General features: G+C 40.9%; 1 protein-coding gene across 1 annotated transcript in view; it reads left to right on the forward strand.

Annotated features, from left to right (window-relative positions):
- The window catches only part of LOC105037670 (uncharacterized), a 63,822-nt gene that overhangs the window by 36,182 nt on the left and 4,984 nt on the right, over window positions 1-22,656 (forward strand). Inside the window, 6 exon segments of the mRNA XM_073256601.1 lie at window positions 1-249; window positions 252-1,963; window positions 2,050-2,122; window positions 17,688-17,773; window positions 17,913-18,026; window positions 18,233-18,303. Coding sequence (XP_073112702.1) covers window positions 1-249; window positions 252-1,963; window positions 2,050-2,122; window positions 17,688-17,773; window positions 17,913-18,026; window positions 18,233-18,303 — 2,305 coding nt within the window.

Below are 22,656 nucleotides of genomic sequence, written 5' to 3' on the forward strand. Positions count from 1 at the left end.
AGGGAAAAGTTGTAACAGATGATGCTATCGAATGTGCAATGCAAAGGATAGGGCCTGACTTCACCGGACTCATGCCAGAAGGAGATTTTGAAGATGATGTTGTGAGGGAGTTGTGGAACGAAGAAGAAGCTGATCACTATCCTGGGAAACCTAAAAGTGTTGGAGAAGTTGACCAGAATGAGGAACTACAAGCAAATGATTCAAGCATTGCTAGTAGGAGTGGTTTAACTGATGATACTGTTGAGATTGCTGGGGAAAAGCCGTAACTGATGACACTGTTGAGTTTGTAGTGCAAGGGGTAGGTCCTGACTTCACTGGACTCATGCCTGATGGAAATTTTGGAGATGGTGTTGCGAGGGAGTGGCAGAACAATGAAGAAGCTGATCACCATCCTGACAAACCTAAAAGTGCTGGAGAAGTTGACTTGGATGAGGAACATGAAGCAAATGATTCAAGTCTTGCTAGCGGCAGAGATCTAACTGATGATGTTGTTGAGGTTGCAAACCAAATGTCTGGAGCTGGCTTTATTGGACTCACACCTGAAGGAGAATTTAGAGATAATGTGGGGAAGCAAATTATTGTCTGCAGCAATATCCCTGGAGATGCTGTAATGCTTGTAAAAAGGATGGGCAAAAGAGCTAGACAGAAAATACGGAGAAGAAACACTGCTGATTTAAGATATAAGATGAAAAGAATAGTTGATTCAGGCCTTTCTGGTGCCAGAGCTGTTATTGGTGATACCGTTGAGGTTGAGAAGCAAATGGTTGAAGCTAACTACTTCAGAATGACGTCTGAAGGAAATTTTGATGTCAATGCCGACAAACAAATTGTTCTCTGTAGTGATATTCCTGAAGATTCTGTAATGCACTCCAAAAGGAAAAGAAGTAGATGTTGGAAAGAAGAACAGGGAAGAAATCCTTTAGGTCTGGGCATCAAAATGAAGAGAAAACCTGATTCTTTTCCTTTTGAAGCTGAAATCATGAGAGAAGTTGACAGAAATGAAGAACAAGAAGGAAATGATGCAAGCCTTTGTAGTGGCAGAGCTTTAATTGATGGTACTGTTGAAGTTGCAAAGCAAGGGTTTGGATCCGACTTCACAGGATGTGTGCCAGAAAGAAATGTTGAAGATAATATGGGGAAACAGACCATTTTCTCTTATATTCCTGAAGATGCTGCAGTTCACATCAAAAGGAAGAGAAGTGGAGGCAGGAAGAAAAAGCAGGTATGGGATCTTGCTGGCCTGGGCATCATAATGAAGAGAAAACCTTACCTTTATCCTACTGAAACTGTAAAGAAGCTGGATGGGAAGATCACACAAGAGAAGTCTGATTTTTGTATGACTGGCATTAGAACTGTAGCTAATGAATTGATTGATTTTGAGCAGCACATTCAGGAAACTGGCATTTCTGGTTCCTCACTGAAAGAGGGCTTTGAAAAACAAATTCATGACTGCAGTGGTAGTCCCCAATGTTCTGGTATACATGTAGAGAAAATGACAAGCGGAAGCCAGAACAAAAGGAGGGGAAGAAAATCAGAGCTTTCTGGTGGTAGATTGAGCGCTAAACCTGATTTTGTTCTTCTTGGAATTGAATCAAATGGGGATCTTGTTGGAGATAAAGCACAAGATGTTGCTGCTCCTAGTTTATCAAGTATTGGCTCTGTAATCAATGATTCGCTTCATGTTAACCAAAATGGAAGTGCTGGTCAGTCTCATCTTCCACAACATGGTAGCTTTGACATGTCTGAAAATTTTAAATATGGTGTAGAGAAGACAAATGTAGGAAGCAGAAAGAGGAGGTGGGATGAACAGCAAACTGACTCCAGTAACAATAGGCAACCAGAACAGTTAGAAGGTGCTGCTCTTTGGGATGTTTTTCGGAGAGAAGATGTTATGAAGTTGCAGGAGTATCTCAACAGGCACTCTGCAGAGCTGAGAGGTCTCCACTGTTCTCCAGTAGAGCAGGTTAGAATTAATCCTACGTCAGCAAGATTGTGGTTTAGCATTTTATCTGTTGTTTCATGTGATTTTAACTGTGCTTTTATCATTAGGTGGTTCATCCTATCCATGACCAGGCTTTCTATCTGACATCAGAGCATAAAGCAAAGCTCAAGAAGGAATTTGGTAAGTTCATTGCTACTTGATTACAATACTTACTATTTTTAAAACAAAGTTCATTCCTACTACTGGAATTTTAATTATTATTAAAACAAAGTTAATAAAACAAAGTTCAAGAGGGAATTTTGCAAGTTCATTCCAACTTGATTTTAATTATTAATTTTCTTGTAATTCCTGCTATCAGGATTACAATCTTGTCAACAGCAAATCTGACAGGACTCTCCCAAGAATTCCCCTATAACTATAAAGGGTTTGCTCATTCTTGGAGTTTGTTCAAGGATGGAAGCTCAAGCAACTTTGTGGCATGTCATGTATCGCTCTTTTTCTAATTTTAAATTCTGACTAGGCAGATGTGTTTTATAACAATCATCTTGGTAAATCAAACAACAACAATCCTATAGGCTCTTGAAGCATGTAGGATAAAAAATGTTCCTATGCTAGTGTGTTCTGTTATCATTCTTGATGCTGGTGTCTTTCGAGGTAAATAAGTCAGCAAGTGAACAATCATAGACTTCATCATATATCTTGGTGACCAGTTTCGAAGACCTATAATGCATCACCAGATTACTGACATTACACATTTTTCCAACATACTTGTGACCACTTTTTAGAGTATGGAGACAGAGAATCAGTTAGTAGTAAGTTGACATAGCATCAAAGGAGCACATACCAATTAAAAGTATATTGGATTCTATAGTATCTTAAGGGGTCACCAGGATGCAAAATTCTGTAATGTGCTCGAGGACATTTTGAAATGTGGGATTACTCGTATGCCGACTAGGCTGGATCTGCTTCTAATAGAATGTCCATTCTAGTTATGTATAATTTTAGAGGGATATCTAATCACTTGGAAAAGCAAGAAGCAATTAGAACTTGCTGTGCTTTTGTGTTTCTTCACACCTTGTAATGTGAACTTCGCATTTCGGTTTGTTTACTAGTTTCATTGCTATTCATGTTGCATGCCTGTCTTTCATGAGAAAGCCCAAGCAGATCAAAATTGACCTTTGTTCCAGAAACAGTGCTTCATGAGTAGTTTTGTAGACCATGACGTCAGGTTAAATTCTAGGATCTCGAAGCTCCTAGATGAAGCCAAGTATATCAAGCATGGCAAGATTCACATCGATGATCAAGCTTAAGGTGGAGTATCGATGAATATTGATGTAGAGTTGACATGGTTGTAGGACAATTGTACTTTACTAGAGTAACTTTAGTGATTTGCATTGTAATAGTCATTAGTCAAGCTTGAACAAAGAGAATAATACTCTTGGATAAGGATTCAAGTCGGCATCGGAATGGGGTACCATCCCATGTGTCAAGACAGGGCCATCCTGCTAGTGTCCCAGCATCTCGATGGGGACGTCTTGGGACATCTTTTGTTCCAAGTGTTGGGATGGGACGAGACGGCGGTGTGTCCCGTTCCATGGGAAAATCGGGATAGCCCCATCCTACGAGATTAAAAATCTTGTATTTAGACACATATATATAACTAATCCAGCTTAAGGATGTTTTCTTCTACTGTTGGACTGACCCCATTAAAGGAAAGCAACGCTAAAGTCCTTGCCTACAGCTATGTGACATTCCTCATACTTCCACATCTTTCTCTCTCTTTCTCCTGCGACCCCTTCTCTTTCTTTCCTTAGCTTTGTTCCTCTTCTATTCTCTGCTTCTCTCCTCCTCTTTTCCTTTAGTTTTCTATTGGTTAGCATAGAGTCTGAAATCAAGCATTTTCATCATCAATATGCAGATCATTCACCTTTTAGATTAATCTTCATATTGCAAAGAGAAAGCTAGCCATCAATATAAGTTTCCTTTATGCTGTAAAATTGGTATAGTCAGAGCATGCACACAGCCCACCTCTGTTCATGTACATGTATAGTGCCTATGACAACAGATCTCTTAAGGGATGGAAAGGGAAGGGTAAAAGAACCAAAAAAGAGAAGAAAATAACACCAGCTGCACAACTATATTTATATGGACAAGAATCCCACCAATCTTTCATCACAATGCTAAGAATCCATCATTACTTCTTCTCAAGTTGGAGCATGGAGATTTGTAATGCCCAACTTGCCTAGGAGAAAGGTAAACTGATCCCAACCAAGGGCCTTGGTGAAAGTGTCAGCGAGCTGATATATGGTGTGAGCAAAATGAGTGCTAATCTCCTTGGATTGAAGACACTGTTGTACAAGAAAAGCAGCCAATCTCTATGTGCTTTCTGTCCGTTAAAAAAGGTATTGGCTGCATTGTGTAACACAACCTGATTAAAAACAAAAGAGTTGCACTTGTTGAGGATTAGAAACTCTGAGATCATGAAGAGCCTTCACAACCATAACAACTCACAAATAGCAGCCGCCATTGATCTATATTCAGCCTTGACAGATGAGCTTGATACCATGGTCTGTTTTTAGTTTTCCAAGAAATGGGGGATGGACCAAGCAAGGTAAAATAACCAGTAGTTGAGCAGCGAAGTCATGAGACAAGTAGTGCCATCAGAGTCACAGTATGCGAGAAGCAGAGGAATACAAGAAGGGTAATTTCTGGTTATGATCACATCATCAAGATAGAGCAACAGAGAAGTAAACGGTAAATAATGAATAATTAGCAGCAAATTGTTGAAACCCAATCTGCTTAAGAGTAGTAAACTTATTGAACCAGTTGCAAGATGCCTATTTTAGACAGTACAAAATTTGTGGTTCTGACCAATGTCTCCCCTTTCATAAAATATCAAATGGCAAGGTCATATATATCTCTTTATGAAGATCCCTATTGAGGTAATTCAGCCGACTCCTCGATTCCGACTTTCAATCGGTCTGATAAGTATGAACTGCCGACTATCAATTGGTTAGCCGACCAACAGTCAGCTATTCTCAACCATCCTTAGTAAACTCCAATTATGACGACTCGACTGATTTCAGACTGATGGTCATTCGGACTTCCACAATTGTCGACATATAGTCGACATTTTTAAGCTGCCGACATATAGTCGGCAAACCAGAAACCACCAGCGCAGAAAGTGCATAATGATCAGAACATGATCAGTGACGGGTATAACCACCTATCCCATGATCACATAATGCCGAGATAAGTGAGATCCACGTGTCTAACCATTACAACCAGTTACCAACTAATTTATAAAAGAAGATAAATGAACAGCATTTGGTAAGGACTCTTGAGAGCTGAAACTCTGCTTCTCTAAATACTTATCTGCTGTTCACCACTCTCCACTGATTTAAGCATCGGAGGTTTCCGTCGGATACAATATCGGTCAGTGTAGACTTCATTTTGCAGGTGTTCTTCACCGGCAACGGGCGCAACAGAGGATTGGCCGCAATAGATTGGCGCATCAAGAAGGGGGAGAATACGAGCAATCAAGGCAAAAACTAGAGCTCAAAATAATTTTACAGGATCTGTGAGGCAATCTTTTCGTCGGAAAGATCTCCCTCTATTGGCAGAGTTCAGATCTTCGCATCCTGTAATCACTACGGATGCACAAATTGTTGCTCTAATACAGTAAATGAAGGTGTTGATGGAGGCGGTGCACGGCCTCCAACAACAACAAACAGCAATAGCAGCAACCGCCGGCGGAGTCGGTGGCTCATTCAGTGCCATCCAAGCATAGTCGCCGTCCTCCACGACACTCACCCTCTTCATCTTCAGAATGACGACCGTCTCGACGTTCTCATCGAGTCGAGCAATGCTTTCTCGGCATTCTCATCATGTAGCTCATCATTCACGGCGATCTTCCTCTCCTTTTCGTGTATATAGTATCAAGAAGGAGAAGAGGCCGCATGTACCTTCTGCTTCTCCATCATCGAGTTCTTCAAGGGATTCCATCTCTGGATTTTTCCAGCAACGGTAGCTCGACGACTATGAACGCAAGTTCAAGGAGATCAACCGTCAACTTGTCCGACTTCAAGTGGAAGGTCGGAAGTCTTCCAACGATCATGACTTTCACACTGCACAATCTCTCTTAGCGTATCTTGGATGAGCTGATCCCGTCTCGATTTAAGATGTCGCAAATGGAGCCATATGATGGCTCCATCGATCCAATTGATCATTTAGAGAGTTACAAGGCTCTCATGATGATACAGGGGACGACCGACGACCTCCTATGTATTGGCTTTCTGGCAACTATTCGGAAAGCTGCTCGAGTCTGATATTCTGGACTTCAGTCGGAGAGCATAAATTCTTTCAAAGCAGCTTGAATATTCTTTCGTGGTCCATTTCAACACTAGCTGAAAAGTGTCACGAACATCAAATAGTTTCTTCTCCAAGTAAGGTGAGACGGAGACATTGAGAGATTTCGTGGCTCGCTTCAACATGACCATACTTGAGGTCAGGGACCTCAATGAAGATATGGCCATCTTGACCATGAAGAGAGGTCTGAGGGAATCCAGATTCACTTACTCTTGGATAAGATTCTCTCGGATCTATGCTGAACTCTTGGAGCGTGCATACAAATATATTCGCGCGGATGAAGGTGCTTCTGACCGACGTCAAACAGAAGAAAAAAGTCAGAAAAAGAAATAAAAGAAAGATGAAGCTCCAATCGAACCAAGTCGGTCAACCACCAGTAAAGGAGCTTCATCCCGTCGACAGAGTCCAAGGTCAAATAACTATGGCAGTAGGTATGACTCTTATACTCTTCTTTCTGCTCTCTGTACGTAGATCTTAATGGAGATCGAAAGAAAGGAGTATCTTCGACATCTCCCATCGATGAAAGGGTCATTGAGGAGTCGTGACAAGTAGAAGTATTATCGATTTCATCGTGATCACGGTTATGATATGAACAATGTATTTAACTCAGAGATGAAATAGAGGTTTTGATCCGACGCTGCTATCTCAAAAAATTTTGACGAGATCGTCCGACTCAACCTCCCATCGACCAAAAGCCTCAGTCACAAGCTAAGAAAATGATCAACAATCGACCAATGGCGGGAGTGATCAACATGATCTCTAGACGATCAAAGGATTGAAGGGCAACTTCAAAAAAGAGTCGGCAAAGAAATGACTTGATAATGTAATCTCTTTTTCACAAGATGATGTTCGGAGAATACAAACTCCCCATGATGTTGTCATCGTCTCGATGATGATAGCAAACTATGATATAAAAAAATTTTAGTTGATAATGGAAGCTCTACTGATGTTCTCTTTTACTTGACTTTCTTCCGAATATGACTACCGACTGACCGACTCAAAAGAGTCAATGCCATTAGTCGATTTTATCGGAGATGCAGTTACCATGAAAGGAGAAATTACTCTCCCACTAATCGCGGGAGCAAATCCACAATAAAGTACCATTCTCCTGACATTCACAGTCGTCCGGGTTTTCTCGGCTTATAATGCTATATTTGGATGACCTGAACTTCATGCCTTAAGAGCAGTAGTGTCAACATATCATTTATTGGTTCGATTCCCAACAAAAAATAGAGTCGAAAAAATGCGTGGAGATCAACAACTTGCTTGACGTTGCTTCATGGTCTCTATAAAGAATAATCAATTTGAAGACTCTTTGTCTGTCGATAAATTAGATCAAAGAGAAAATGAAGAGGTGAACCAACCAAGCAACTGGTTTATATCCCGTTAAGAAAAGATCTTGAGAAGACGGTCCAAATTGGATCGCAAGTGTCTAATCCAGAGCGACAACAACTGATGAATCTACTAAAAGCGAATGCAGACATTTTTGTTTGGTCGGCAATGATATACCAGAAATTTTTTCTAAAGTAATAACTCACTGACTGAACATTGATTCTAAAGTTAGGCCGGTGAGATAAAAGAAAAGATTTTTTGGTTCTGAAAGACAGAAGATCATCGATGAAAAAGTCGACAAGCTCCTCGCGGCTGGCTTCATTAGAGAAGCTAATTATTTCGATTGACTCGCCAATGTAGTGATGGTGAGAAAAGCAAATGAAAAATGAAGAATCTGCATCGATTACATATTTAAATAAAGCTTGTCCGAAAGATAGTTTTTTCTTATCAAAGATCGATCAACTAGTTGATGCGACTTCGGGACATCGATTTTTGTATTTTATGGATGCCTTCGTAGGCTACAATCAGATTTGGATGGCATCCGAAGATGAGGAGCACACTGTCTTCATAACCGACAAAGGCATCTACTGTTACAAAGTAATATCATTCGGTTTAAAGAATGTTGGAGCTACTTATCAATGGTTGGTCAACAAATTGTTCAAAGCACAAATTGGACGTAACATGAAAATTTATGTTGATGATATGTTGGTGAAAAGCTCTCAAACTTCTGATCGTGTTCGAAACTTAGAAGAAGTCTTCGGCACACTTCGACGACATCAGATGAAATTAAATTCAATTAAATGTGCATCGGGGTAAGTTTTGAAAAATTTCTCGGATTTCTTGTGTCGCAACGAGAAATTGAAGCTAATCTTGAGAAAATAAAGGCTATTATCAATATGAAGCATCCAAACTTCAAGAAAGAGATACAACAACTTCATGAAAGGATCGCAGCACTCAGTCGATTCATCTCAAGATCGGCAGAAAGATGTCCACCCTTCTTCAAGGCTTTACGACAAGCAAAAGATTTTCATGATCAGATGAGTGCCGACAATCTTTCGAGGATCTAAAAAGATATTTGACATTTCTATCATTACTTACAAAACCAAAGGTGAGAGAAATTTTGTATCTTTATCTGGCGACTTCGATAGAGGCGGTTAGTTCGGTACTCATCCAGGAGGACGAAAATTGAATTCAACGGTCGATTTATTACACCAGCAAAATGCTTCATAATGCTGAAATAAGATATTTAAGAGTGAAAAAGATGATCTACGCTATGATCATATCATCACAATGATTTCGTTCATATTTTCAGGCACATCCAATAGTTGTCTTGACAGATCAGTCATTGAAGGTAATTCTGTACCAACCTGATACTTCAGGTCGAATGGCGAAATGGACAATAAAATTCAGTGAGTTTGATATTCAATATCATCCACGACGTCAATGAAGGCACAATTTTGACCGACTTTGTCGTCAAGTGCACCGTATCCGACAATAATCCTGAGGATGAACTCAATGACAAATCGAAGCAAATTGAAACTCCTGAGATCGACTTAGCATCGGTGTGGGTGCCACATATTGATAGAGTATCCAACCCACAAGACAGTGGAGCTGGTTTCATCCTCACCAGTTTTGAAGGGATCGTAATCGAATAGTCCTTTGGTTTAATTTTAAAGTCTCAAATAATCAAGCCGAGTATGAAGTCCTTTTAGCTGGCTTAAAGATTGTCAAAGAACTTGACATTGACAATTTGAAGGTCTTCACCGACTCAATTGATTATCGGACAAGTTAAGGACGAGTTTGAAGTCTGAGATCTCATTATGGTGTACCTTCAAAAAGTGAAAGATCTTACATCAATTTTGAAATATTTTGAGATTCTCATATTTCAAGAGCAGAGAATGCTTGAGCTGATATATTTTTTCGACTCGCAACTACATTTAGTTCGCTTGGTCGGACGTTCATCGAATATCTTGAACAATCAAGTATTAACAAAGTCGAAGAAGTGCTACAAATCAATGACGAGCTGAACTGGATGGATCTAATCATCCAATATTTGACTGATGGAACTCTACTTACAGATCTTTTAGAAGTCAAGTGACTAAGATGGATGGCCTCACAATATATTTTAATAAATGGATAATTCTATAAAAGGTCATTTTCTCTTTCCTTATTGAAGTGCTTGAGATCAACGGATGCTGACTATGCACTCCAAGAAGTTCATGAAGGAATTTGTGAAAATCATTTGGAGGATAAATCATTGGTTTATAAAGTCTTGCAACAAGGATATTATTAGCCCACCATGAAAAAAGATGCCGCAGAACTTGTTCGAAGATGTGAATCATGTCAGAAATATGCTAATATACAACATCAACCAGCCAGCCAGCTGACATCGATCATTGCACCATGGCCCTTTGCGTAGTGAGAAATCGATATACTTGGTCCTTTCCCTCCGACATCAGGTCAGAGAATTTATAGTGGTTGCCATTGATTACCACCAAATGGATAGAAGCTGAACTCTTGGCACAAATCACTAAAAGTAAGATGGAAGACTTCATTCAGAATCAATCATATGTAGATTCGGTCTACCACACACCATCATCACCGACAATGGTCGATAATTCGACAGTCAGAATTTCAAAAATTTTGTGCGAAATTTCATATTATGCACAGGCTCACCTCAGTCGGCCATCTACGATCCAACGGTGAAGTGTTAAGTAACAAATCGAACAATCTTACATGGTCTCAAGACCAGACTGAATGAAGTTAAAGGTCTTTGGATGGAAGAATTATATCCGATCTTATGGACATATCGGACAACTCGTATACCGACAGGAGAATCGTCATTCAATCCAGCCTATGGAACTGAGACGATGATTTCACTTGAGATTGGATTGCCATTAGTAAAAGTCATAATATAATGAGTCGAGCAATTCTGAATGTCAGAGAGCCGATTTAGACTTTCGAAAGTCTGACAGCAAGCTCAAGTTCGGATGATTGCATATTGGTAAAGAGTAGTCCAGTACTGCAATGCAAAAATCAAATCGAAAGTCTTCTATCCAAGAGATCTGGTCCTAAGAAAGACAGAAGTTTCAAAATCTCTGGACTAAAAAAATTATCTCCAAACTGGAAAAGACTTTACAAGATAATCAAGATACTTCGTCCAGATGCATATCGGTTATAAACTCTCGACGGAACGATTATTCCTCAGATTTGGAATGTTGATAATTTGAATATGTACTATCAATAAAATTGTTTACATGTATGATATATTCGGAATGAAACATTGAGATTTAGAATCTTGAAATCTTCAATCATCTACAAGTTATCTACAAAATGATATCAGATCGATAAATAATCGATCAATTTATACCGACTATATCTTGATTTTTTACTGTAAAAATTGACTTAAGTCGAACGACGGCATCAAATCGATAAATAATCGATCAATTTGTACCGACTGTATCTCGATTTTTTACTGTAAAAACCGACTTAAGTCGAATGACGACTCATGCCGACTTAGCTTTAGCTAAGCGCAATATTATGCTGACTCGATCCCGATCAAGTAAGAAATATACTAACTTGACTACGGTCAGTCGAAGGATATTCGATTTATCATTGTCTATCAAATACCTAAAAAGTCTACAAACTAAGTCGGCTGACGCCCAACTAACGGACAAACTCTAATACGATTATTGGTTGACATTCAATTCACTGAATGGATAATCGATAATCCGACTGTTATTCAATGACATTGACAGTACAAGTTTAAAAAGGGATTCCATACTTAAAATTTTTTTCATTCATTGAAGAAGAGATTACAAAATTGGGCCCAAGGTCCGATTACAAAATTGGATTTGTCTGATTACAAAAAAAAGAGAGGAAGATATTACACCGGTCGTCAGTCGGCTTCTTCACCTTGCTCCGATACAGTTTCGGTGGTTGGAGCATGTTTTGGTGCAACTGGTGCATCTCCTTCGTTTGGTGCGGTGGTCTCCTTAGCAACCTCTTCTCCCGAACTAGGGGGACGATGCTGTTCAGATCCAAGTCTGGATACAATTTTTCGACTGCATCTCTGCTGTCTTCGTATCCAACATAGTAGGAGGCGAATCCATCCTCGAGAATTTCATCTTTGTATTCCTGTGATTCTTTGAAATTCTCGATGGCAAGATTCAGAGCACCCTTCGCTGATTCTACTTCTTCTTTGGCGGAGGCTAACTTTGTATCGGCCAGTGCCAACCTCTTTTTGGTGGCTCGATGCCTCCTGCGCTCCGTTTTGAGTTCTTCTATGCATCCGTTCCTTTCTCTTCGGAGTCGATTGATTGAATGCTTCTTGCTTTTGATCTGGGACTCCAGGGATGTGATGCTCTGTTGAGCCGACCCTAATTCGGCTCTGGTGGATTGCGACTCAACGATCACACGAGAGATCTCTTTCTGGAGCTTCTTCTCCTATTCAGTTGTCGTCTGAAGCTGTTCGACGATAGCAGTTTTCTGGACGTTGGTGATAGCGACCTTGTCCATCCACACCCGATGAAGCTTGGCAAATTTTCGATATTCGCTCTCCAGAGCGTACATATCGTGTGCCAACTGAAAAGAAAGAACAAGTAAGATAAAAAAAAAAGAAAGAAGTATCGTCAACTTACCCCAAGAACTGTCAGGTAAAAAGAAGAAAAAATCTTGACACTATTCGATCTTTCTTATTCTCCCTGTCAGTCGGGAGAAGAGCTGCCTCGATGAGTCATTTGGCTAACGTCGGATTGGTCAAAGCCTACTTATCGATCGAAATTTGGATGTCGAAGAGGGTGGGGAGATCCGTCGACGATCCATTGTCGGCAGAAGTAGCCGACGTCTTTCTCCACTCTCCAGTCGGCGGTCGTTTGCTTGAAACCGCCATAAAGTTGGTGCTCGATTGCGCTCGAGACCGCGCCACTTGAGGAATGGCCTGCGCGGCAGCAGACAGCTCTGGTTTGGCCGCGACTGTAGATTCGGCCTGAACCCCCACTGATGGAGCCGTTGATGGTTTTGGTGCGGCATCTTCGTCTCTCGCCGTCTCAACTCTAGCCGATGGCACTTCGACAGAAGGAAGCATTGTCGGAGCTGACAACGCTATAACCGATTCAGCGCTGGGAGCCATCACCAACAGAATGTCGGACTTCCTCATCGGTATCGACTCTAGATCAACCCGACTCTTCTTCGTCGTTCAGGATGATCCAGCGTCAGTCGCTGCTCTCTTCTTAGCGGCATGAAGACGAATGTTGGTAGCTGAGACTCATGCTGTCGACCGCATAGCTACAATCAAAAGACAGAAGTTCAGTACAAAATTTAAAAGCAAATGAAAAATAAAATGACCGACTATGCTATACCTAAAGAAGTCATCGAACTAAGTTCGGCGTCATAGAGAGCTTGCTCCGTCATTAGCTCTCGTTGTGCTGGAACTTTCATGTCCTTGAGTCAGAAAAAATCTTTCTGATCAATGATATCGACCCGACTGAGTTCGTTGGGGCCAGTTCTCTGATCACTCCAGGATGAAGGAAAGCCCCAAGGAGAAGAAATGAAAAAAAATTGGTTCTTCCACCCATGAATGGACGATGAAAGATCAAAAATAAAAGACAGACCCTTCCTCAGGTTGAAAAACCACCAACCCTTGGCTTTTGGATGATGGAGGATGAAGAAGGCTCAGAAAAGAAAAAGATGAGGGTTGGTCGGGATAAGACGACACAATAAAGCAAAGCTGAAATTAGCCGAATAGAGTTTGGAACTAAGTGAGTAGGCCAAAGACGGTAATAATCAAGAAGATTCCGGATGAACTCTGGAATCGAATATCGAAGATCGGCTCAAAGGTCCTCTACATAAAATGCAACTTGATTTGGAGGAGAGTTCACCCAACCATCCGGACCAGGAGCAAAGAGCTGAAATTGCTCTGGGATATGGTACTGTTTTCGAAGTCGATCGACATTGGGTCCAGACAAAGAAGAAACTTTCATCTCTAGATCCGAAGGAGAATCATCGATCGGATTCTCCGATCGACTATCTTGAGAAAATGAAGCCTTCGCTTTCTTACCCCTACTTGCCATTGAAAATGATAGAACCTAGAAGAAGAAAAAACCTAAGAGGAAGGGACAAGAACTCGACCTAAGACTAGGAAATGACGTGAAAAGCAGGGAAAGCTCTCAGCACCCGGGGCAGAACCTTTTGTTGCAGAAGAAAATGACGAATGCAAGAGCAGAAGATCCAAATAAAAGTGATATAATATATATAGGACCCTTTAACAGTCTGGATGAAGTTATTCAAATTAGGATTTTTCCAGATTTCGACACGTGGCTACATCAAAATCGATCATTGATCGGATGGTTCGACGCATCTACCTTCAGATCACGCCACCTCATCACTATCCACGTGAACAATGTAGAGCCAATGATATCTGGACACGTGGTCGAAATCAACTAGTCAGAATCAAATCGTCCGGATTCATCGGACGTCAGACTATCTTCTTGAAGCGACACTCTAATGATGATCTCACGGTTATCGAAATGATAAAACGGCTGGAGATCATGTTTCGAAGAAATCATTAATGTTTGCAGTCGAATCGGAGCTCGAGACATGTGGCAACTTCCTTCGTCCAACGTGTCAGATCACGTGCCAATCCACATGTCAGACTACCTTGGACTTGGGAGTGGGGGGCAACTGTTGGGGCAGTTCAGCGGACTCTCCGATTTCGACTTTCAATCGGTCTGATAAGCACGAACTGCCGACTATCAATCGGTTAGCCGACCAACAGTCAGCTATCTTCAACCATCTTTAGCAAACTCCAACTATGACGACTCGACTGATTTCAAATCGATGGTCATTCGGACTTCCACAATTGCCGACATGCAGTCGACATTTTCAGACTACCGACATATAGTCGACAAACCAGAAACCACCAGCGCAGAAAGCGCATAATGGCTAGAACATGATCAGTGATGGGTATAACCACCCATCCCACGATCACATAATGCCGAGATAAGTGGGACCCACGTGTCTAACCGTTATAAACGGTTACCAACTACTCGTCTATAAAAGGAGATAAATGAGCAGCATTTGGTAAGGACTCTTGAGAGCTGAAATTCTACTTCTTTAAATATTTATCTGCTGTTCATCACTCCAGACTGACTTAAGTATCAGAGGGTTCCCATCGAACATAATTCCGGTCAGTGTGGACTTTATTTTGTAGGTGCTCTTCACCGACAACGGGCCAATAGGAGATTGGCCGCAACAATCCCCATGACGGAATGCATTGTGTACATTAAGTTGGTGCAAAAACCAACCTCCAACAGAAGCAACAAGTCAGCAATGAACAGTAACAAGCTTTGCAACCGGAGGAAGTGTCTGATTGTAGTTGGTGCCTTCTATTTGGGTATATCTCTTAGCTACTACGGGCCTTATGGAGCTCAGCTAAGGCCTTGTATTTAATTTTATAGACCTATTAGCTACCAATAGGTTTCTTTCCTCGGGGGAGTCTCTCCCAGATGCAGGTGTTATTCTTCACTAAATCAGCAACTTCTTGTGCCATGGCCTCTCGCCAGTTGGGATTTTTGATTGCTAGGGCAAAAGAAGTCTATCACCTGAAGAGATGGTGAAGGGCATTCAAAGTGTGAAGGCGAAAATTTTTCGATAAGAAACATGATTCGAAATGGGGTAGGGTTACTCGAGGAAGTATCATGGAGTGGTGAGATGGCAGTTGCAGCACCAGTAACAGTTGAGCATACATAGTCGTCGAGGTATGAAGGTTTAGCATGGATAAGATCTCCTTGGTGCCATTTTAGGTGGGTGGTGTGTAGGGACATTGATTGCTTATGGTGTCATGGTGGGTGTGGGGACTGATGCGGGAATGAGTGGTTGCATGGTATGATGATGAGAATTTGTGGGAGTGGGTTCTAGAACAATATTTTGAGATGAGTTGGGGTTGGCTGTTAGTTTTTCTTGAAAGTCATTTGGGCACTTCTATAGATAGGTATATGTTTGGTGCAGCCTCATCAAAAACAGGTGGGGGCAACACAGGTGCTTGGGAGGCACTTGGATCATTTGTTTGAAATGGAAACTCATGCTCATAGAATATGACATCCCTGGAACTAAAAGTCGTTATGTTATGGAGATCATACATTCAGTAACCTCGCTTCCCATAGGGATATGCAAAGGAAATGCAATGAGTAGCACGATAATTAACCAAACTTATTTTTGGGCAAGCTCTGGTTTTTAGCATAACACAATCATCCAAACACATGTAAGAAGTCAATAGTTTGGTGGTTTGGATAGAAGGATATTTATAGGAAGGCAACTTATGAGGTAGCCAGCAGTAATAATGCGTTCATCCCAAAAAGAGATTGGTAAACTAACCTAAAAACACGGAACATGAGCAACCTTAAGAAGGTTCTGGTGTTTGCATTCAGCTATACCATTCTGTTGGGGTGTATCACATGTTCATTGATGAATAATACCATTTTGACAAAAAAAGCTGAAAGATTTGCATAGAAGTAAACTTACCTCCGTTATTAATTCTAATCTGTTGGACTTGATAATGAAATTGTGTTTGAACTATGGTTTCATATCTTGATGGGGCATTCTGCAAGATGTCGGGATAGGGTACCGTCCTAAGTATCGGGATAGGACTGTCCGGTCATCATTCTAGCATCCTGATTGGTGCATCTTGTTACATCCCATTCCAAGGATTGGGACCGGCAGGATGATGACGTATCCCATTCCAAGAAAAAACCAGAATTTCCCTCTGTCCCATTGGTTTTAAAACCTTGGTTTGAACCATCGCACAAAAAGCAGTAGGAAAACAATAGGCTTCAGATTTATATCTCTTAAAGTACACAAAATAGAGTGAAAACATCATCAACAATAGTTAAAAAAATAGTTTGCCCCCACGTGTGAAGGAGTTTGATGTCCACTGCAAATATCACAATGAATTAATGTAAAACATGAAGTGATTTTATTATTACTCAAAGAAAAGGGATTTCCAGTTTGTTTGGAACAATGACAAACATCACAGCTTAGACTAAATTCATGAATCATATCATTAGACATGCTGGGAATTTTAGACAAATGATTGAAGGATGTCCAAGACTCATGTGCCACAATGAAGAGGAAGGCTTACAAGTTGGAGGTGAAGCGGTAAAGCTCTTGGTACTGGTGATTGGGCAAAGTGGTACACATCATCATGCTTTTGACCCATTCCAATCAACCTTTTTGAGGTGAGGTCCTGAAAGACACAAAATGGTGGTGAAAAAATGACAACTGGTTGGTTGAGGACGAACTCAAATTGTTGGCCATGTTTGTTGGATGTTTGAAGATGGGAGAAAAAGGAAAACAAGGTCTTAAGAGTGGTAGGGCTCTGATACCATGTAAAATTGGTATGGTTGGAGCATGCACAGAGCCCCACCTCTATTCATGAATATACATGATGGCTATGATTATGACAGATCCTTAACTTTAGGCATGGAATATAGCGAGGTCAAAGGAACCTGATACCATGTAAAATTGGTATGGTTGGAGCATGCACAGAGCCCCACCTCTATTCATGAATATACATGATGGCTATGATTATGACAGATCCTTTAGGCATGGAATAGCGAGGTCAAAGGAACCAAAAAGGAGGAGGAGGAAGAATAAGAAGAAGAAGAAGAAGAAGAAGAAACACCAGCTACAGCACTATATTTGTACAGACAAGAATCCCACCAACTTTTCCTCACAATTGCAAGAATCCATCATCATATGCTATGAACCAAAATTTTATGTACTTTTACAAAAAGCTTTTGGCATTCATTAGTTCAATATTCCTCATCATACTTACTGTAGAAATTTTTTTCGAAGAGACCTGTTAAGAAGATTGAGCTTGTCCAAGAAGTTCTTATTAGTTTTTTTGTCTCAAATTCTCTTGTATCCTTATGCTTTCAAATTATTTTATCTTTTGATACGGCTGTTCCTTTTCCAAATAATATAGTCAGGAGATAGACTCTTGAAACTTTTTTGGTAAATATTTTCACCTCTAAGTAAGCTTATGTAGGTGTGGAGCCTTGGACATTTGAGCAAAAACCTGGTGAGGCTGTCTTCATTCCTTCTGGATGTCCCCATCAAGTCAGAAATCTGAAGGTCAGTTAATATTGAAGATCGAGCTATTTGTTAGGCATGTACAGTTTATTTAATCCTTGAATCTGCAAACTTTGTTGATGCAAATTACATTGGGGACATTGAGTTTTAGATTGTTATTAAATTGTTTTATTCTAAACAGTCATGTATGAAGGTTGCGCTTGATTTTATGTCTCCTGAGAGTGTTCATGAGTGCATTCGTCTGACAGAGGAATATCGTGTCACCCACTGTCATGCTCAGGGACAGAAACTAGAGGTTGGCTTATTAACTATATTGAATTTTTTTTTTCTAATGCATATCTGTTTGTATTCATGCAAATATATTAATTTAGTTATTCTAATATCTTGGTTGGAAACATTTATTTGCATGTTTTTCCACCAAAGATTGTATAGTTAGTCTACGTTGCATGTTGTATCATTATTCATGCTATGACCATTTTCTTATATGGTCATCATGAACAGGCGAAGAAAATGGTTGTTTATGCGGTCAACCAAATCGTAAAGGATTTAGAAGATAGCAAATCTATCTTTATGTAAGTAAGCCAGACCCCACTTTATTTGCATCTACTAATTGTGTATATTGATGCAATTAGAAGTTTGTACTATCACTAGTTGGCTATCTTTGTTCATTTTCATGTCATTCATTTAATTCATGAATTGGAGCTTTCTATGCATTGCAATTGTTGTAACATGCATATGGAGTAAGAACACTATATGCTCTGTAGTGTTCTTGGCTTTCCTTTGAGTCTTTCACTTGGAAAAGAATAAAGAGGCAAATTGTATGAACATGTAAAGTAAGGATCACCGACTCTGAACTGAATCCCATGCCGGCTGGCCGACGGTATGAGTCGGTATGCTCTTGTACTAGACCGTAGCGGCCCGAATTGACATAGAAACGGAGGATGAACTGGAGAGGAAAAGAGAGAAAGAGAGGAGGGAGGGAGGGAAGAAAAGGAAGGCCGGTGGAGATACCAGCTGTGGCCACCGAAGGGCTGTCGAGGCCTTTCAGGCTCCGTGGTCTTCCGTGAGAGAAAATTAGGAGAGAGAGCAAGAGAGAGATAGAGAGGGGAAGGGAGGGGAGAGGAGGGTGGAAAAGGTGGCGGGGAGGCCACCCGGTGGGCCGTTCGATGGCCTCCCCTCCACTTGGCTAATGGCCTCCCCACCATCTTGCCTCCCTTTCCAATCCCTTCCCCTCTCTCTCTCTCTCTCTTCTCGCATCTTGTGGAGAATCGCAGAAACCCTGTGGCTTGGCGGCCCTCCGACAGCCTCGATGGGCCACTGCCAGCTTCTCTTTCCTTTTCTCCTTTCTCTCTCTTCCTCTCTTTCCTTCTCTCTTGCTCTATTTTCATCAGTATTTCGAATGGAATGTCCGAACCACACCGATTAGCCGTCGGTACAGTTCGGCATGCTTCGAACCATCTGGTGCGGGGTGGGTTGGGCGAACCATATTGTAAAGGAACATGTTGGAGGCAAGGCCTTAGGTGTTTGGAATGTGATCCTAGACATTTAGTGATTTTTTAAATTGTAAAAGCAAGAATTAGCTGACCATTTCAGAATAATATATCATGCAAAAACAAATGGAGACTCCATAAAGACTATGACGGCCAAGACTAAGAAAGTCTGATTGTATAAGACTAGGCACTGTTTCGAATGTACATACGAGGAGCACAAAGAACAGAGTTGACACCATGATATTCCTAAAAATAAGGTGATGGAATCTAGATTATGAAATTCTCATCATTTTAAGATAATTTGTTGAATGAAGATTATTGATTTCAAAATTGTAATAATGAGAGTCTATAGTAAGAGGTATGTGGATATTTATTTGTGGATTGGAGAACCAAACATAATTATGAGAAAATTTAAATGCAAATAAAAATGCAAATAATACAGAATTTAAATATTTATAGACATATCAAAGGAAAAAATAGCTGGCTTAGTTGTAATTTGTAAATAATTTATGGTTCTTTGTTTGGACCGCTATCCTCAAATCTGACCTGAGTAGATCTAGCCTCAAACCTGATCGACCTTAATGTATTCTGCCTCTTGCATGCATGTGTGTGTGGGTTGAATTATGTTATGGGGAGATTGGTTGTTCAATATTTTCATCGGACTCTGTCCAATTTTTCTTCTCAAAAACAATGACATCTTGAAAAGTAAGATGGCAAATGACCACAGTGCACTAAAGTCCCAAGTCATCGAACCTGCATGGTTGAAATGAAAGATGCCACCCAACCTGCTGTGCTATTTGCCTACTGAACGATGTGTGTAGCTTCAAAAGCCTCTAAAGAAGCACCAATCATCTAAATATCTGATGATAGAGGACGAGCTCCCTTTGGACGATCTTTGAAGCATCCTATCATGCTGATGATTGTCTTAGACTCCCTCAATCATGATCCTGTAAGTGGAGGTGGCATACACCAAGCCTTCCTTTGCCCCTTTCAATTTCACCAGTCACTTAGTATCATACAAGTGCGATCCACTTGCGATGATCTTTTAGGAATTCAGTCCTTGAATTACAAAGCCTGTGCCACCACTCACCATTGCTCACCACAATACCATCAAAATTGATCCTGAGGAAGCAAGGGTGTGGAGGCTTCTATATGAAATGGATCAAATGTGAGGATGTAAGCTGCAAGGGAGGAGCCTGAGATTTCCTTTGCTGTCAAAAGACCTCTCCAAGGTGCGAGAGCTAATGAATTCTTCTATTTGGGTGGCTGCCTACATAAAGACCATTTGGAGCATTATAGTACTGCCCTCAAATATGATGGGCTATATAGCACAATGGAGTCGCATGATTGTGATGAACACTACCATGGTTTGTTGAACCATGCGAGTTCGAGGCGTACCAAACCGAACTGGTCGATTATCGGCACAGTTCCTTATATCGGATTGAAATGGAGGGAGAGGGAGGAGAGAAAGGAAGAGGGAGGGAAGGAGGGACGGAAAGGAGGGGAAGGGAGGACCCACCCCTCAATTGCTGACTTTGCTATTTTTTTGCCGAATTGAAATTAAAGTTGGCAAATAGTTTGCTGGCTTCGCTATAGTGAAGTTGGCAAACTATTTGTTGACTTCAATTTAAAAAAGTTCAAAAAATAATGGTTCACCTTGGCATGGTAGTATAGGACTTAAACCATACCATGCCGGTCCCAACCGATATGAGTCTTGGTATTGGTTCGGCGAATCTGGGGCACCATGCCACAACACTTGCTAAAGACCCTGCAAAAAAGGTCTAGGGAAATGCTAAGCCAAGATGCCACAATGGGAATGACTACCGTAGTCGGCACTGGAGTGGCTTTTGGACACTAAGGAGAACATGCTCAACTATCTCAACTACTTTTGGGCAACAATTATAATATGACGATCCTGAATATTTCTCCGATGTAGAACATCATGGTAGGGGAGATGATGCCATGCCACTTTCCCTCAAAATAATGCCACTCTAGTATGAATTTTCGCTTTCCACGTCCACACCATATCCCTTCTTACTCAAGGGCCATGCAAGTAGAGCTTATAGAGGTTTGTAACCATGACATCTGAAAACACTGAACCAGTTCACCCCAACCTATCACAAGCTGCATGAATTGGTAAGGCAAGAGAGCACTTTCTGAGGCGGGTCATCACAAAAAAACCTTCTTGATGAAAGCCACATCCCACCCGCTGCCTCCCTTAATGATATTGTCTTTAGCCTTCACATTCTGCACTGCAAGGCAATCCAACAAAGTAAGGGTGCGGTTAAGGGGGAGCCGCAAGATCCTGGGATCACTGAGTATACTGACAGAACTGCCATTGCCGATAATCCTTCTAACACCAGTCATGATCAAAGGAGCACAGGAGCACACAGCATTCCAGTTAAAGAGCTATTATTTGATGGAACTGGATTGGATGTAGATTCCCAAGTGCCATATTTATCTTTCATTATTGTAACTGGGGACTCCGTGAATTCAACAGGAAACTGATGGCATGCTTAGCGCAGATGGCATCATGATGAGCAGTGAAAGGCCACCCTTCTCTTTTAGTTGATACACTACATCCTAGGCTAAGAGGTGCACCCTCTTGGAACTGTCAGTGCAGCATCACAAGAAATTTCTTAAGGAAGTCTCCAGCTTGTGGATGACTGCCCTTGGCACGATGGTGATGGTCATTTATATAATAAACCAGAACTGCAAAAAGCATCCACTTAACCAACACTGCCATCATAGACAAAGACCTTCACTTCCAGATCTCCAATCTATCTTACCTTTTGTCTTAGCTGAGAGCAATCTCTGGCATTTGGCATCCTCCTAGTAATTGATAGGTGTCACCTCCCTGATAACACACAATCAAGGTTTAATTCTGTGTTCCTTGGGACCCACGCTTAGCAACCCGATAAAACCTTAAATTTCATGCCTTATCCATCTATATTTTTCCTATGTACATGGAAGTATGATTTGTGCATTTTGAGGACATATTGCAACTGGTTCTCTACTTGGCACCAACCTTTTGTTTTGTTTAGCACCATCTGGCTCCTTGTTAATGTAACTTTGGGATGAAGAAAGGCTTACGATGAAATATAGAAGATTAGTTTGCAGTATTTGAAACTTTCTATATTGGTTGTTTAGTCCAAGATTTGGAAAAACTGGCAGCAATGTGCAGGCAGCTAAGGTGTCACATAGCAGATATGCAATTAGTATAGATGAAATTCATAATAATAGATAAAAATAAGTGGGAAATTAGAAATTCAAAAGGAAAATTTTCAGTTAAATAAGAAACATTATGTAGACAAGCAGAAGTGGAGGATGAAAGGAGGAAAAGCAGGCTGGGGGGAGCTAAAGAGGGAGTAAAGATAGTCAGAGGAGAAGAAGAGGCAAGAGGATTAGGCAGTTAGCAAAGGAAAGAGAGGTGAG

This window comes from Elaeis guineensis, chromosome 4 (assembly GCF_000442705.2).
Source record: "Elaeis guineensis isolate ETL-2024a chromosome 4, EG11, whole genome shotgun sequence".
Lineage (NCBI taxonomy): Eukaryota > Viridiplantae > Streptophyta > Magnoliopsida > Arecales > Arecaceae > Elaeis > Elaeis guineensis.